The sequence below is a fragment of the Brachionichthys hirsutus genome, chromosome 23 (genome assembly GCF_040956055.1).
Source record: "Brachionichthys hirsutus isolate HB-005 chromosome 23, CSIRO-AGI_Bhir_v1, whole genome shotgun sequence".
In the NCBI taxonomy this organism is placed as follows: Eukaryota; Metazoa; Chordata; class Actinopteri; order Lophiiformes; family Brachionichthyidae; genus Brachionichthys; species Brachionichthys hirsutus.
In genome coordinates, this window is record NC_090919.1 from 3,097,414 (window position 1) to 3,112,382 (window position 14,969).

The 14,969-nt window shown below is 48.6% G+C and overlaps 1 protein-coding gene across 1 annotated transcript; it reads left to right on the forward strand.

The window, feature by feature from the left end:
- Positions 1 to 5,242: 5,242 nt before the first annotated feature.
- On the forward strand, positions 5,243 to 10,952 carry znf219 (zinc finger protein 219). Its single transcript, XM_068755981.1, is given in 8 exon segments — positions 5,243 to 5,437; positions 5,439 to 5,573; positions 5,575 to 5,940; positions 5,942 to 6,127; positions 6,129 to 6,222; positions 6,225 to 7,562; positions 7,671 to 7,820; positions 9,756 to 10,952. Coding segments are annotated over 8 exon segments (3,615 nt in total). The 3' UTR covers positions 10,907 to 10,952.
- The last annotated feature ends 4,017 nt before the right edge of the window (positions 10,953 to 14,969 follow it).

Consider the following 14,969-nt stretch of genomic DNA (forward strand, 5'->3'; position numbering starts at 1 on the left):
TTAGACACACGTAGCATCTGAAACCAAACATGAAGCAGGAAACCTTCCCCCCCCCCCCTCCGCCCACCCAGGTTTTCTACTTTCAGATATTTCACGTGGCGCCTCCTCATCAGGATCCTCCTGCATGTTAAGGAGGCTCTAATGGTCGGGCTCTTTTTTTCCCCCCCCAGACCTCTCCTCTGCTTGTCAGTATCCTCCTCCTCCATCACCACCAACAACGGTGCCCCCCCCCCCCCCCTCCCCATCTTTGTACACGCTGTACTGTACTTGAGGGGGGGGGGCACATGCACCCGGTCCAGGTGGCTCTTGTGTGTGTGTGTGTGTGTGGCAGAAAGACAGAGGAAGAAAGGGTAAAAGCGAGAGGAGTGTAGCACCAATCAAGGCCTCTGATTGATATAATTGGGTCATTAGTGCGCTGTGGGAGCGGCACCTGCTCGCCCCCCGGTTAGGGAGAATCTACTGCATTGTGACATTCTGAGACTGCCGAGAGTTCTGCTGGCTGCTCGGGATTAGCTCGCATTTAGCGCATTAGCATCTTACTTTAAGGTTCCGTTTTATGCAAAATACACGTTTTTTTCTCTCTCCACGGTTGAACGGTGTTCCTGGCCCACAGACGCGAGGAGGAGCCAAACGCGCTTTGCTTGCTCCAGCGATTTAGAAACCATTTCCCGTGAAGCATCATTCAGATTTAGGTGGTCGACTATGACATCACAGCTAGGCGCCGCGCCGCGCCCCTCCTCCAGGAAGGGCACGCTACAGGCGCCCCGGGTTTTGCAGACTGATTCTCACGCTATAGAAGCGAAGGAAGAAAATCAAATCGGGAACTTGGGGTAAAGCAAAACCAACCGAGCGGGTCGCGGCGCCATCGGACTGGGCAGGAGGTCGAGCATAGTGCAAGCGGTCTCTGAGAGGGCCGGGTTAATCCGGTATTCATATGCTCATGGTTCGTCCTCCCCAGGAGGACGCTCCGAGGAGAATTGTTCCCTCCAGCAAAGAGGATATTACACCCAGAAGGTCTGATGTATGTGTTAACGCCCCCCCGTATACGTTTAGATCTAAAGTGTCATTGAGAGTACGCTAGAGAACACGTGTTCCACAGATCCCCCCCCCCAGGGCGACTGAAGAATCAAACCAGTGTCGAGGGGTTTCTATTTTTGCTGGAGGTGCTCGCACGGACATGATGCAGATATTCCACAAGGAGGTCGCGTCGTAGGGTCAGCCTCCCCCCCGGGGGGGGGGGGGGGGGGGCTTGTGGGTAGTTGGCGTCTTGCTGAAGGACACCTCACAGGACGGGGTTGGGATAGCTGTTGACATTAGCATCCTCCAAATTGCTTTCCTTTTTTTTTTGAAGGCCTCAGTCTTGGAAATCTTGAATCGTCCCAAACGTCGGTCAGCGTCTCCCCTCGTTGGACAAAGCTTGGACTTGGAATGAGAGCGGTAGAGGTAATAAAGAAAGTGGCAGATAAAATGCTTTTCTGTCAATAAGGATGCTTAAACCCGAGAGCCTTTAGTTTCCCCTTTTCCAGACCTGGGCTGGAATCGCTCCTCCCATTCTCTGACAGAAACGATTGGCGATTTCGTTGCTCGCAATCCAAACAGGCACATATTTACAGTCGGTGGCAAAGACACAGCGGGACACTTCCCTCCTTATCGCCGCTGGAGCCAAAGACGAGGGGGGGGGGCAGAGGCTGAAGAAGTTGGAGCAAAGCAGGGGGGGGGGGGGGGTTCAGGGAAAGGTGAAGTCAAGGAAATGAATGCAGTCGGTGGGGAAGTCGACCAGCGTGACCGCGCCATAAAAACCACAGGACAAATTACACCATCCCGCACAGACGGCGAACTCGCTAATCCTGTTTTTTTTTTTTGGCGGACAGTGTCTCTTACTCCTCTCTCGTTGCCCTTAGGACGCCTGACTAGCGAACGCACACTTCATCGCGCGATGGTTCAGGAACAGCTGGAAGAAAAGGGGCGCTTGCAAGATATTCACACAAGCGGCGGGGAAAAAAAACACGCCTCTACTTTGTGGAGACACTGGAAACGCCTATTTTTAGGTAGACAAGAGGAAGGTGTGTGAAACTGGGGCTCACACACTCCAAACCCAGGTGAGGATTGAATCGTGCAAAAAGTAGCTTGTTTCGCCCTTTTCCCGACTTGGAGTGTCGTGAAATCAAACGCAAGGTGGAAAGAAGAAGGAACATTTAACTTTCAGAATCCCCTTACTCTTTAAGTAAGGGGATTCTGAACACACACACACACATACACACACACTGCTAAAAAAGCATTAAGGGAAAGGTGTTCCCACGTTTACAATTGTGATGCGAGGCATTCCAACGTGTGCGAACCTGCGCCGGCTGCTTTCACAATAAAAGTCACGCCGTGGATGTTTAGACAAATGTGGCATAAATCCCCTCCAAAGTAAACTTGTCTCAACACATTGTGCTTCTGCTCCCTCGGCGACTGTTCAGCACAGATACGATGGGTGACTCGGACACACACACACACACACACACACACACACACACACACATCTCGTCACACAGGTACAAAGGCAGTTATCAATACCTTCCCAATATGACCCCTGCTTTACCAGGTCACCCAGTGAAGCTACAGTGTACGCTTTTAAACTGCGGTTGCTGCGTGTGAACGCCTCCCGTGTTGTCGCCGTGGAGATCAAGATGTGAAGAAATGCGTGAAACGGCAGGAAGAGCCTTTCCTTCCTGTCTTGTCGCGACTGACTTGCACGATTAGATGGGTCATAATTTGACCTTAAAAGTCCATGCTACTTAAAAATTGGGGTGGTGGTGGGGGGGGGGGCACCTTGCTTGAGCTTTCTGGGAGGAATTGCACACAAAAGCACTTCAATCCGCACATTTGGGAAGGAATGATGCAGGGCCGTGTCCAGCGGTGGTTCATTTGCACCTGGGGCTTTATGGGCTTCTGTTCTACCCTATTTTAATCTGATTTCTGTCCTACGGTCGCCCCCACCCCAACCCCTCTTTCCCTGCATCCTTTGCTGCACCTTATCTCCCCCCCCCCCTCTCTCCATCTATCCAAATTGTCTTTATTGGCGAGAGCCACCGTCACGGTGGAGCGACACATTGTGATGGCGATATTCATATGATAATGCCACCAGACGTCTCCCCCCACCCCCCTTAACCCCCCCCTGCATCCTCTCTACTTCTATATCTATATGGATACAATATGTTGACATCTAAAAGGCTTGATGAATCTGTCCCCTCTCACCGTTACGCCCCCCCCCCCCCCCTCTCTGTTGCAGCAGGTCTGTCTCTTCACCCTTGTCCCATCAACACTACGCCGGCAATCGCATTAAATCATTTTCCTTCGTATGGCTCCTGACGGTGTTTTTTTTTTTAGGCTACCCAGTCTGCGTCTCCCTCTTGTCTCTCTCTGTCTGCCTTCTTTCTCGTTTTTTTTTTTTTTTTTGCTCTTCGCCATGTTGGCAGGGCCCAATCTACCAGCTGATATCAGCATTCCCTGGCATTCCGCCAACTGGCAACACCGCAGGAGAGAAAAGAGAGGGAGGGAGAGGGAGAGAGCGAGCGAGGGAGAGAATGAAAGAAAATTAGTGAATAATAGACGGAGGGAGGGAGCAAGAGAATGAGAGGGGATGGGAAGGGTATGAATCGGGGAGAGAAAGAAAGTGGAAAGAAGACAATGGTGGATTAAGAAATGACTCTGTCTGTGTGTGTGCGTGCGTGTGCGTGCGTGTGTGTGTCTGTGGTCTTATGTGAACGTGTGTGATTGATATGGTGTGATATCCCTGTGAGTCATAGCTGAGCTAAAATGTCAACTGGCTACACGAGAATCTCTTTGTCATCTCGGCTCACACACGCACACACACACACACGCACGCACACACACACAGGCAGAGATCATATAAACACATACGTGGACCATACGGCGTCGCGGACACAAATATGGGCGACACACCTGCAAAACACAGATGTTCCATTGTTTAGCCACAATGATTGATGACCTTTTGTTTGGCTGTGGGCGCCTCTGCCGCTCATCAACGCCGCCGAAATGATGGACACAAACAGCCAATGTGCATAAATCCGATCCGGGCCCACACAAAACTGCTGTGCACTCGGAATATTTGGGCGCGCGAGCATGCTTTGCGTTCGGCGTGCCGTACACATCACACCCAGCATTTTTAGCTGAACTCTGCAGGACGATCTACAACGAATGAGCTCACGTTTGTACGTGCTTTTAAACCGGTAACCATGACTAAGCAGTCTAAGGGTCAAAGCCACCACGCCCAGGCAGCAGATCCGAACTGCGCTGCTGTAAGTGCAGGCATGTTGCACTCGTGTGTGTGTGTGTGTGTGTGTGTGTGTGTGTATACACTCCTAAAAAAAAGCTGCTACTGTACCAGTATACAGGAAGGGTGTGTGTGGGAGGTGGGGGGGGGGGGTCAAAACACTGCTCGCCCATCTGTTTGGGACAGTCCGTGTCCTGTGGCGGTGGCCTCAGCTCACGAACACACAAAAGTCCACGCTAGTGGTCATACGTGCGCTAGCCGGCGGCACGCCGGCGTGCATTGTGAACACACGCAGGAGGCGGAACAGGTTGCACACCTGTTGCACGTTCAAATGCGTGCGTTCACCTCCCGCAGCCCGAGAGCAGTAAATGAAGATCGAACACCTTGACGCTCGACCTTTTGCGCGCGTTGGCGTACGCTGACGCGGGACCGTAATGAGAATGAGATTCCCTGCTGTTAGGCTTTAAGGCGAAACGGAGTCGAGGGGCAAATTGGTTTTGGCTCTCTGCTACCTAGGAAGCATTTACACCCCCCCCCCATTGATAGTTGGTGATTTGCCTCAAGCCTTTAGATAAATCTCTGGGCTAAAGTTTCAATGATTTCTTTTCGGCTTTCTCCGTGCAAATAGCTCACAAAGGTCCTCATTCATCAACCGGGTTTTATTTTTGTCTCCAGAAAATTAAAAGCAGAGGCTGCCGCAGAAGCGCGTCCGCATCGGCCAAGACACTAAAGAATGGCATAGCGTCACACACACTGCTGGTAATTATTATTATCATCTGCTGTTCCCACTCGTGCATCAGTGCATCCGCACATAGAGACCTGTGTTTGGCTGCTGCTTTCTAGATCCTATCATGTCGAGCCTTTTCTTTTGCAGTTTTGAAATGTGAATTCCTGTTTGGTCGTCGTCAGTGCCCTTCACTGTCTCTCTCTCTCTCCCTGTGTTTTGCTACGCCTTCACAGAGAATGGATTCCCCTCCAGAGTGCGTGCTGTCCCTTTCTTGTGAGCATCCCCACTCCCCGAGAACGCTGCCCTCCTTGGACCACAGCCCCCAGGCGTCCTCTCCTCATACCTTTCTCTCGCTCCCCGATAGCCCTTCTGTTCTACCCATTCCCAGCCCCGCACCTTCCCCCCAAAGCCTGGAGGCCACGCCTTATTTCCCCTCTCTCCTTTCCACTCCTTGAGGAAAGCAATCTCCGTGATGATCCTGAAGATGACGATGAGGAAGAATTAGATGGACTTCCTTCATCCCCAACTCCAGCCGTGGCTCTGTTCCCTGGAGGACAAGAAGCTGGAATGCAGTCCTTGTTTGGACTCCTCTCCACCGTCCACACCATCAGCACCTGTCCTCGGATTCAGGGCCCTGGAATTGGCCCTTTTATCGGGGCAGAGCGGAAACTGCAACGACGAGCTAGATCTGCAGCTGTTTCAGAAAGACACCGTCACCAGGGCAGCGCCAGGAGTTGGAGGGGCCTCGACGGGGCCTGCTCTCAGGTTTCCCTGCCATGTATGCGGGAAGAGATTTCGATTCCAAAGCATTTTGTCTCTTCATGCCCGTGCTCACAGTCTGGAACGAGACCGCCGTGCTTCGGCCCTGTACCAGGCTGGACTCCCCTCAACACCCCTAAAGCAGCACCTTAAGATTCAACATAACCACAAAGAACTTAATGCAGCATCACAGAAGTCAACCAAATCAGCGTTTACTGCCAGAGACTCTCATCCAGCATCTCACAGAAGAAGTGGGTGTTGACGGCGAGGTCAAATGTCTCGATAACGGCCTACAGACAGACCAGAACCCCAACTTTTTATTGGACGACAGCACACCGTTGACCCCTCCGCTCACCGAAGACCCCCGTTTCGGCGACCTCTCCTTATTCCTCTAGCATTGTGGAGGGTGCTTCTACTCCCATTGCGCCTACGTTTCGCTGTCATGCCTGCAAAGGAAAATCCGAACGGCTTCAGAGTTGGCACGCCACGTCCGCATTCTGCACAACCCCTATAAATGCACTCTTTGTCCTTTCTCTGCCAGCCAAGAGGAGAGTCTGGCGTCTCACTTGCAGGAGTGCCACCCATCCTCTGAGGTACCCGCTCTTGCACTGGCCTTCAATTCCAGGCCAGTCATTGCAACCCCTGACACTCCTTTGCCCACGCCAACCCATACCCCGGCCCCAACTACCCCACAGATGACATCAGCGACCACAGTGGCTGGATCTCCCACGCTGCCAGCATTTCGCTGTGACATCTGTGGACAGCGGTTTACCCAATCTTGGTTCCTGAAGGGGCACATGCGAAAGCACAAGAACTCCCTGGACCATAAGTGCCAGGTATGCGGTCGTGGATTTAAGGAGCCTTGGTTCCTCAAAAACCACATGAAAGTACATCTCAACAAGCTTGGGCTGAAGGCTGGGCTGGGAAGCCTTGGGGGACCAGGAGGCGCCGATCAGCAGGGCAAAGGTTCCGCGAGTAATCAGTCCCTCAACGCCCTCTATTCAAGCCTCCTCCTGGCCCAGCAGGGAGGCGGAAGAGGTGGACAAGGCAGGTCGGAGAGGGAAAGTGGTGGCCGACTCGGGATGGGCTTAAGCAAGTCAGCCATCATGGGCTACCTGGGATTGCCAAGTGAAGGCAGTGGTGCTAGCTGTATGGAGAGACTTCAAGCCGTGGCCCAAGTGGCAGAGATGGGAAATAGGGGTGGCGGCACCATCAACAGCTCAGCAAGAGGGGGAGCCAGAAGACGAGGGGGTAAAAGTGAAACTACTGCGGCATCCCTTTCAGATGGAGGGGACCAGGCTACTTGGTGGCAGCTGGTGGCTCGTAGTTTAGCAGTAGCTCAGCAGCAGAGGCCCCATCAGCGAGGCCAACAGCAAGGTCAGCGTGGCCCAGGCCGGAGCTCAGTCATCGCAGAGGCCGACCAAGTGCGAGCGTACCTCGGGGGCCTAGGACCAAGAGAAGATGCTGGAGGAGCCGGAGGGCCGTGGGAATGCCCAGACTGTGGGAAGCTATTCCGCAGCCTGCAGCAGGTGGTGGTTCATGCTCGCGTTCACAGCCAGCGGCCCCAGAAAGGAGGCAGCAGTGAAGAGGAAGGTGGAGGTGGCTATCGAGGAGTGGGACTAGGACGAGGAGGCGGCAGTGGCGAAGTGAGACAGGAAGCAAAGCTGCAGAGTGGTGGATCCCAACAGACAGGAGAGGCGAGGCAAGACTCAAAGCTGCACGGTGGTGGATCGCAACAGGCAGGGGCAACTACAGGGGCAACTACAGGGTTTCATTCTGCCATCTCAAGCTTCACAGGTACAATCAGATCTGTTTTTTGGTCAATTAAATCTCTTTGTTGTTATTTTGTTATTTTGACATTATTCCCCCCCCCCCCCCCCCCCAACCCAACCGTTTCTTTGCCAGCAGAAGAAAATGGCTTGAATACGGCGTCCTCCATACCTTCAGCTTCCACCAGGGAGCGAGTGCGTGGACGAGGAATTAAAGACTGCCCCTACTGCGGTAAAGCCTTCCGCTCCTCGCACCACCTTAAAGTACATCTGAGAGTTCACACAGGTGAGTCTTATGAGCCGCGCATACTTTTTCTTAACCTTAACCTAAGGAGAAGCCACAGAAAGATTTCACAGAGCTTTTCGCAGCAGTGCCTCCTTTCGTTTGAACACATTCACCGGTGGGATCTGGCCAGGGCTAATATAGAACTCCACTACAGGAAACGGAGCAAGTCCTGCTTAAATGCATTGCTCGTGTAGTTTTGGAGGAATAGGAAGCTACTTTGGGGAATAAAACCTGCTAGATTCTTAGTAAACAGCTCACTTCTCTTGCTGACCTGTGACCTCATTCACAAGACAGGTAGGTTATCCCCCTGTAATTAAACTTGCAGTAGTCATGTTGTTTCCTGTAGCTTGACTATTCTAAATTGTAATCAGGTTTTTTTTTAAAGAGCTCTCACAGGACTTTTCTGTACTATTTGGCTTCACTTTAGTCTTTATATATATATCAACATTAGGACTGATCTTCCTTTCCGGAGATGCCAACTGCTAATCAAAGTACATGCAAAAGTCTTTCAGGAAGACATTGTCTGGAATGCATTCAATGAAACCTATTTAGCATCACCATAATGAACACTCATCCGTGGCTCACAGGACCTATCGCATGGCAGCTATATTATTTATGATAGCACGTGTCTCATGTTCCTCATGCCCTATTGCTTCTCTGTGGGATCAAGTGATTATCGCATAATAAGTAATTTAAGTGAAGGCATCAGATAGGAATAATACTCGCTTGATATTATTGTTCAATTGGATTTTTACTCTCCAGACTCTTAATCCATTATTACCTCCTCCAAGGAGGGGGGGGGGGGGGGGGGGTTATGTTTTTGTTGGAGTTGGTTTGTCCGCCTGACTATGAGCAGGATTACCCAAAAAAGTATGAGGCGATTTTGATTAAAACATCTTTTTTTTTTTTTTGAGGAGTGAAACATTAGATTTTGGTACCGCTCTGGATCTCGAAGGATGATTCTTTACATTGTGAGGTTCAAGAACAATTCCTGCACTAGTTGGATGGGAAATTACATAATGACGTTCCCTTTGAGATTAGATTTGCTTCACGATGTTTGAATTATATGGGTCACGGGGAATTTGTGAAACAGTGAAACTGGGACAATGCTTTTAATGTGATGAAATTGCAGCTGAAACTTGCACAGTCAAAGAAAAGCAGAATGATTGTGATCTATTTTTCAGCAGTTGAATAATGATCCCAATGTAATTCCAAACTCATAGTCGGAGCATGTGAGTCACATTATCAGGGTACTCTGTTTTTCTTTCTGTACAGGGACATTAACGGATCTGTCTTGGTGCGTCCTCGTCATTTTTAGCCTCAGTAACAAAATCAAATCCTTCACAGGTTTTTTTTTTTCTTTTTCTGCACATCAGAATTCATCACTAGAGCTGATTCTTTTTCTTCTGTTCGCCATTTTTGTTCCTGTGAATAAGATCAGTTATGCTTTTCCCGTGCAAACACGCTTCCTGCTGCTGATATGCCGCAAGCATGACGCCTCCTCCTCTTTATCTTTCCCAAGGGTGTCATGTTCACCATTGATGGAATACTGCCATCTCCCTTTTAAAATGCATAACTACAATCACTAGTTGCTTTTCAAACTGCTTCTGATCTTTCTTTTTTTTTTTTTTTTTTTACTAAATGCTGATTTCTGGACTTTTCTGACTTTTGCTCAGGACTTTTATTCTACTAATGTGTCTAGAATCATAAGAATAAGCAAGTTCCATGAGATAAAGGTTTCCTGCATTGGACAATCAGCAACAGGAAGAAAGAGCTCTAATATGAAGACTTGTCTTCATTTGCAGTTTTCAAACCACAATGGATTATTATTTTTTTTAGACTTTTACTAGATTCTGTGCAGATGTAGGCTAATCTTTTTTTGAGAGTCCCACGCACTTACCCGCAGCTTATTTTGTGATATATGATTTTCTTTAGGTGAGAGACCCTACAAATGTCCCCACTGTGACTATGCAGGTACCCAGTCAGGTTCACTAAAGTACCACCTCCAGCGGCACCACCGGGAGCAACGCAATGCCCTGGCAGCCTCGTCCAACTCCTCCGCTGGTCTCCCCTCCCCTATCAACAGCCTGGCCTCTGGAACCGGGCTGACTAAGCAGCGACGATCCCAGCCCAACCACGGCCCGGTTACGAGAGGCCCGGCCGACAGTCCTGGCGCTCGGCCCGGCCAACAGTCCTGGCTCCTCGGCCTTCCGGATCAGCGGGAGCATCGGAAGACGCTGGCAGCTCTGAGGGACGTTGACTTGGAGTCCCAGTACAGATATCTGTCCGGAGTCATGGGTGCCCTTTACCAAGGCGGAATGGAGGGGAGTTGGATCAGGGAGTCTCCGCCGCCAAAGGCGCCAACAAAAGTGTCCCGCCGTAAACCTCTTACGACCAGTCGAATGGTCCAGCCGTCGAGCGAGAAGGAAGGGTCCGCGCCCTCGACGCAGGAGGCGGGGTTCGAACCCCTGGATCTCTCCCGTCGTCCTTCACCTGGCCTGGGAGCGGTGGAAGAGGACGGCGGCCTGAACGAAGAGGAAGGCGGGGCTTTCAGTGGGATGGACGGCGAGGGGGACGGTTCCGGTGTCAAACTGAGCCAGTGTCTGTTCTGCCCCTTCCGCACCTCCTCGGCAGAGCTGATGGCCATGCACCTGCAGGTCAATCACACCAGCAAGTCCAGGCGCAAAAGGGGCCTTTCCAATCACGTGGCGAGCGATGGAAATCCAAAGGCCACCAAACCAAGGATGGACCACAGCTCCATGGCTGCGTGGAGTAACGGAGGCGGGGCGGTTGCCCAGGCGCCCACGGGGGAGTGGTCGTCAGGGCTGGCCAAGACCCTCAACGGGCTCTCGGGGGACGCGGCGGAACATCTGGAAAACACCGACTATCCAGACTGCAGTGGTGCATCGGTGTCAAACAAAGTCAAAGACATGCTGGCCTTCGAGGGAAAGATGGACGCAGACGAGCAAGAAGAAGAAGAACAAGAGGAGAGTTTGGAAATAAGCAGTTTGGAGGACTCGCAGGACCAGGATCTGAGGATGTCCATTTGTCTGTCTCCGGCCCTGAGCTTCAACCAGGAGTCTTAACCGGTTTAAAGGATTCGGGTGGACTCAAATGGCTTCAACTACATCTGAAACAGAATCCAACAGGCGGCAGGTACAAGTAGCTGTAATAGGGAGAGAGAGAGAAAAGAAAAGAAGAAGAGTTTTGGGTCCAAACAAATCTCTAAATGGAGGATATACTGGGAGGCTTTTTTGAAAAGGATGGAGAAGAAAGACTATCCTCTTTCCTCCGATTCACTCCGAGACCTCGGTCGTCCACGAAATACTTTCCTGAACAAAAAAAGAGAAGAGGTGAGCGCACCTTTCCCCGCACGGATTGTTCAAGCTGGAAGTTTTTTTTTTTAAGATGATCTCCCTCTATTTGATAAATGAAAGCAAGAAAGATCTAGCGCTGGTTCCTGCGACATCTCACATGCCTTTACGTCCCACACTAACTACGACTTCTACACTGAAGAGAAATCCGCCCTCCTGACTGGCAGGACGGTTCGAACCTTCCTCCTCAGCTACAGATATTGAGGAACGTTCCCTGTCCGTGCGAGTTTTTCGGGATGTGAACCAAGCTTGTCATCTCTCTCTATATATATACTTATATATATATATCACTGCCGTTTGTCTGAAAACTGTTTCCACATCATCGCCCTAAAGACAAATAGAGAAGAATAAGTTTGTAACACTCATTTTATTTTCAGTTAGTGCCTGTTTCATGTACTGTATTGTTGTCAAGAGAGAGTCCTCTGGTGTTTCGTTCCATCGAGGCAGTGATGGGTCATTTATTTTATCTGAATATACGGTTTAAAACCATTTAAGTGGCAGTATATTTGTTACCTTGCAGTTTTAGGGTGTTGTGAATAGTTAGTAAAAGAGAAAAGAAATGCCACACGGTAGCGTGACGCGCTCGACGGGAAGCGGGTCGTTTTGGCAATCAGCTTGCAGAGCTAAAAAAAAAACAAAAAAACAGGTGATGTAATCGATGCATAACGGGACGAAATGGGTCAAAGGGTGAACTTGATGTTTAAGGTAAGGCAGCGTGGGGGGGGGGGGGGGGGGAGGGGGGATCTGTGAGGCCTGCAAACACAATCAACCTTTTAAAAGCAACAGAGACTCGACAACTGTGTCAAAAGGAAAGCCTTTTCCCGTCTGGGGAGGAGATGCAAGGTGGAGAATGTACCCTGCCAAACAGGACAAGTTCTACTGTTGGAACACGGTGTCTTTCTTTAGACGAGTAGATAGGAGTAATCATTAAAACGCTAACCAACGCATCGACATCCCAGTAGAATATGTGTAGCTTTTTGTAAAGACGAGTTTAAAAGAAAACTAAAAAAAAACCAAGCAAACTTTTGTTTCTTTTCATTTCAAGACGCTTACAGAAAAAGGTTATCGATATACAGGTAATTATTGATTATAATGTTTGTGAGCTAAGACTAGTTGGAATGTCTATACAGAGCACTGTGCAAGGTTTGAGTTCCCCAAAGTAGTTGTGTTTTATTTTTTTGACTTTATTGATAGACCAAACGTTGGAACTTTTTGTCAATCGTCGTTTTTTTTGCTATTTGTGTGAAGCTGTGGTTTCAATAGATTTGCCCCCCCATCGACTGGCAAAAAAAAAAATCCATCGTCCGTCCTTGTTTGAAAGGACGACGTCCCAAATTCACACCAGGTCTTGCTTCCCAAAGATTCGGAATGAACCTCGGACACAATTGGGCTGGACTACGACCAATCAGAACGCGCGACAGGGTCACGAGGTCACTCGCGTGACAGCAGAATGGATCGAGGTGCCGATTTGACGACAACCTCACACGCACACACACACACGCGCTGGTTGATGGGGTTTCCTCTTCCAACCACACCTTAATGTGCATCAGCGTGTCTCAGTTCTTTTTTTCTTTTTTTTTAGAACACCTTATGAGTTTTCTTTTAGTGAAAGTCCCTTTAGTGGTGTCTCCTTAACAGCTACTGTCAATGCCATCGTGCCTTCTGTTTCAAGCACTTCCTGGTGTACTTTGTAAAACTCACCAAAAGCACTTAGCCTATATCTGCATCCGTTCTTTCTTCCTCTCTGCCGCCGCCCCCCTCCCCCTTCCTTCCCTTGCTTTCTCCTCTTCTCCTTCATCGCCTCGGCAGGTTTATCTGACGTTTTCCCCCTCTTCTTCGTGTTTCTTTACCTCCCATAACCCCCCCCCCCCCCGGGGGATCCAGCTTCTACAACTTTTCTACTCTTTAGGACCATTCGGCCTTAGGAGAGGCCGCTCGACCTGATCGCACTCTAAAGAGTGGACTACCGGACCATTAGATGAGTAGAGATCCTTCTAGATGTGGTCTAAAAAACGAATCCTTGGTAAACCAAAGCCCAAGTCTAAGTATTTAATCTTATAAGGTGCCAAAAACATGTCCGACGTGACACTAAAGCATGTATCAGCATGAGAAAACGAAATAATCTTCCCGTCCTCTCTCTTTTCACACACATTGTCTCACCCGTCATCCCTTCCTTTCTCCCGCTCGCCTCGCCCTCCATGTCCCGAGCGCCGTCGTCCGCAAAACTCAATCTCTAAGCACCACTTGAAGGATGACGTGTATGCTCTCTGGTATTGAGGCCTTTATTAGATTTTTTTTTTCAGTTTGTGTGGTGTTTGTCCAATGCCATTGAGATGGGGGGGGGGGGGGGGGATTACTCTTCTTATAATGATAATTATTGTTTTGGCATTATGGTTAAGAAAAAAAAAACGTACAAAAAATGTGTTGTTGAATGTTGTACAGATAAGCGCTAGAGATGTTGTGTTTTTCGGAGAGAGCTCAAACCCGAGCGATGACCCCCCCCCACCCCCCCTCCACTCCTCCCACCGGCAGATGGGAATAAACCAGCCTGCCAGCCAGTCAATCTAAATGTCTAATGACAGAAATGTCCTCGGTAATGACAGTAGCGTTGTTCTCACAAGGTTTGAATGTAAAAAAAAAAAAAGGCAGCCTTTGACTTTATTCCCAGCAGACAAAAACAAACAAACAAAAAAAAAATCATCTATGAATGCAGCACTTAAGTCAATATTTTGTGCTCATTGTTTATTTCAGAGCTAACGTGACTGTTTTACCATCTTATTGATGATTGTCAGTAAAACGCAGGTCTGTATTTATGTTAAACGACAGGGTAAACCCATTTTCAGTTCTGTACTGCCTGGGGGGGGGGGGGGGGGGGACAATGGAATAGACCTTTACATCTTGTTAATCGATACAAACAAACTTGAATTCCACTTGAATTTTAATGTTGTTGTTTTTTTAGCCACATTAGTGGGACACCAAAAAAATCCATTCAGACTAAATACAAGATGTCTTCCCTGGGATGAATTTTAAACAAGTGTGAAAAAAGTGCACCTTATTATCTCCTGATTGTGAATCAGATCATTTAATCAAAAGGAAAAAATATATATATAATACAATCAGCATCATAGGGACGGATGCTACATGTACCAGTGGCTGTCTTTTGAAGATGTGGCTTGTTAAGAAATGACAAATCTTTGTGAGTTGATGTGGGGCGTGCTGGGTTTGGGCTCTTGTGTAGTTTGCTGCCATTGCAGTGAGGGAAAACTGACCTAACATAGTAGTGACTAATATGACTTTGTGAACAAATGAAAAAAAAAAAAAAGAAATAATTAGAATAAACACCAACAAAATAATCCAGTGTGTCTTTTTCCTGTCTTTCGATACATCAAAACCTCGTCTTCTGCAGCGCCCTCGCGGACACACTGATCATTGTTTGGATTAAATGTGCTAGAAATTAAGAATAACTCATTTGTTTTTGCTTTCTGTTTTACTTGAAATGTTAGATATTTTTGTCTTAAATAATTATTTTAATCTTTGACCTATTTTTCTACTAATTTCTCAACAACAATGGTACAATCTGAGATAAATATTTGGGAGTAAATCAGATTATTGATGTTAAAATATGTGAGATTTGAGATTGAGATTTGATGATTCTCCACATATAATTATTATTACATGTTAATACATAAATGACTGCCATTTCACAGTGACGTATATTATGAGTCTGAACAGACGTGGATGCAAATTTATAAATAGTGAGACGCCATATTTGTAG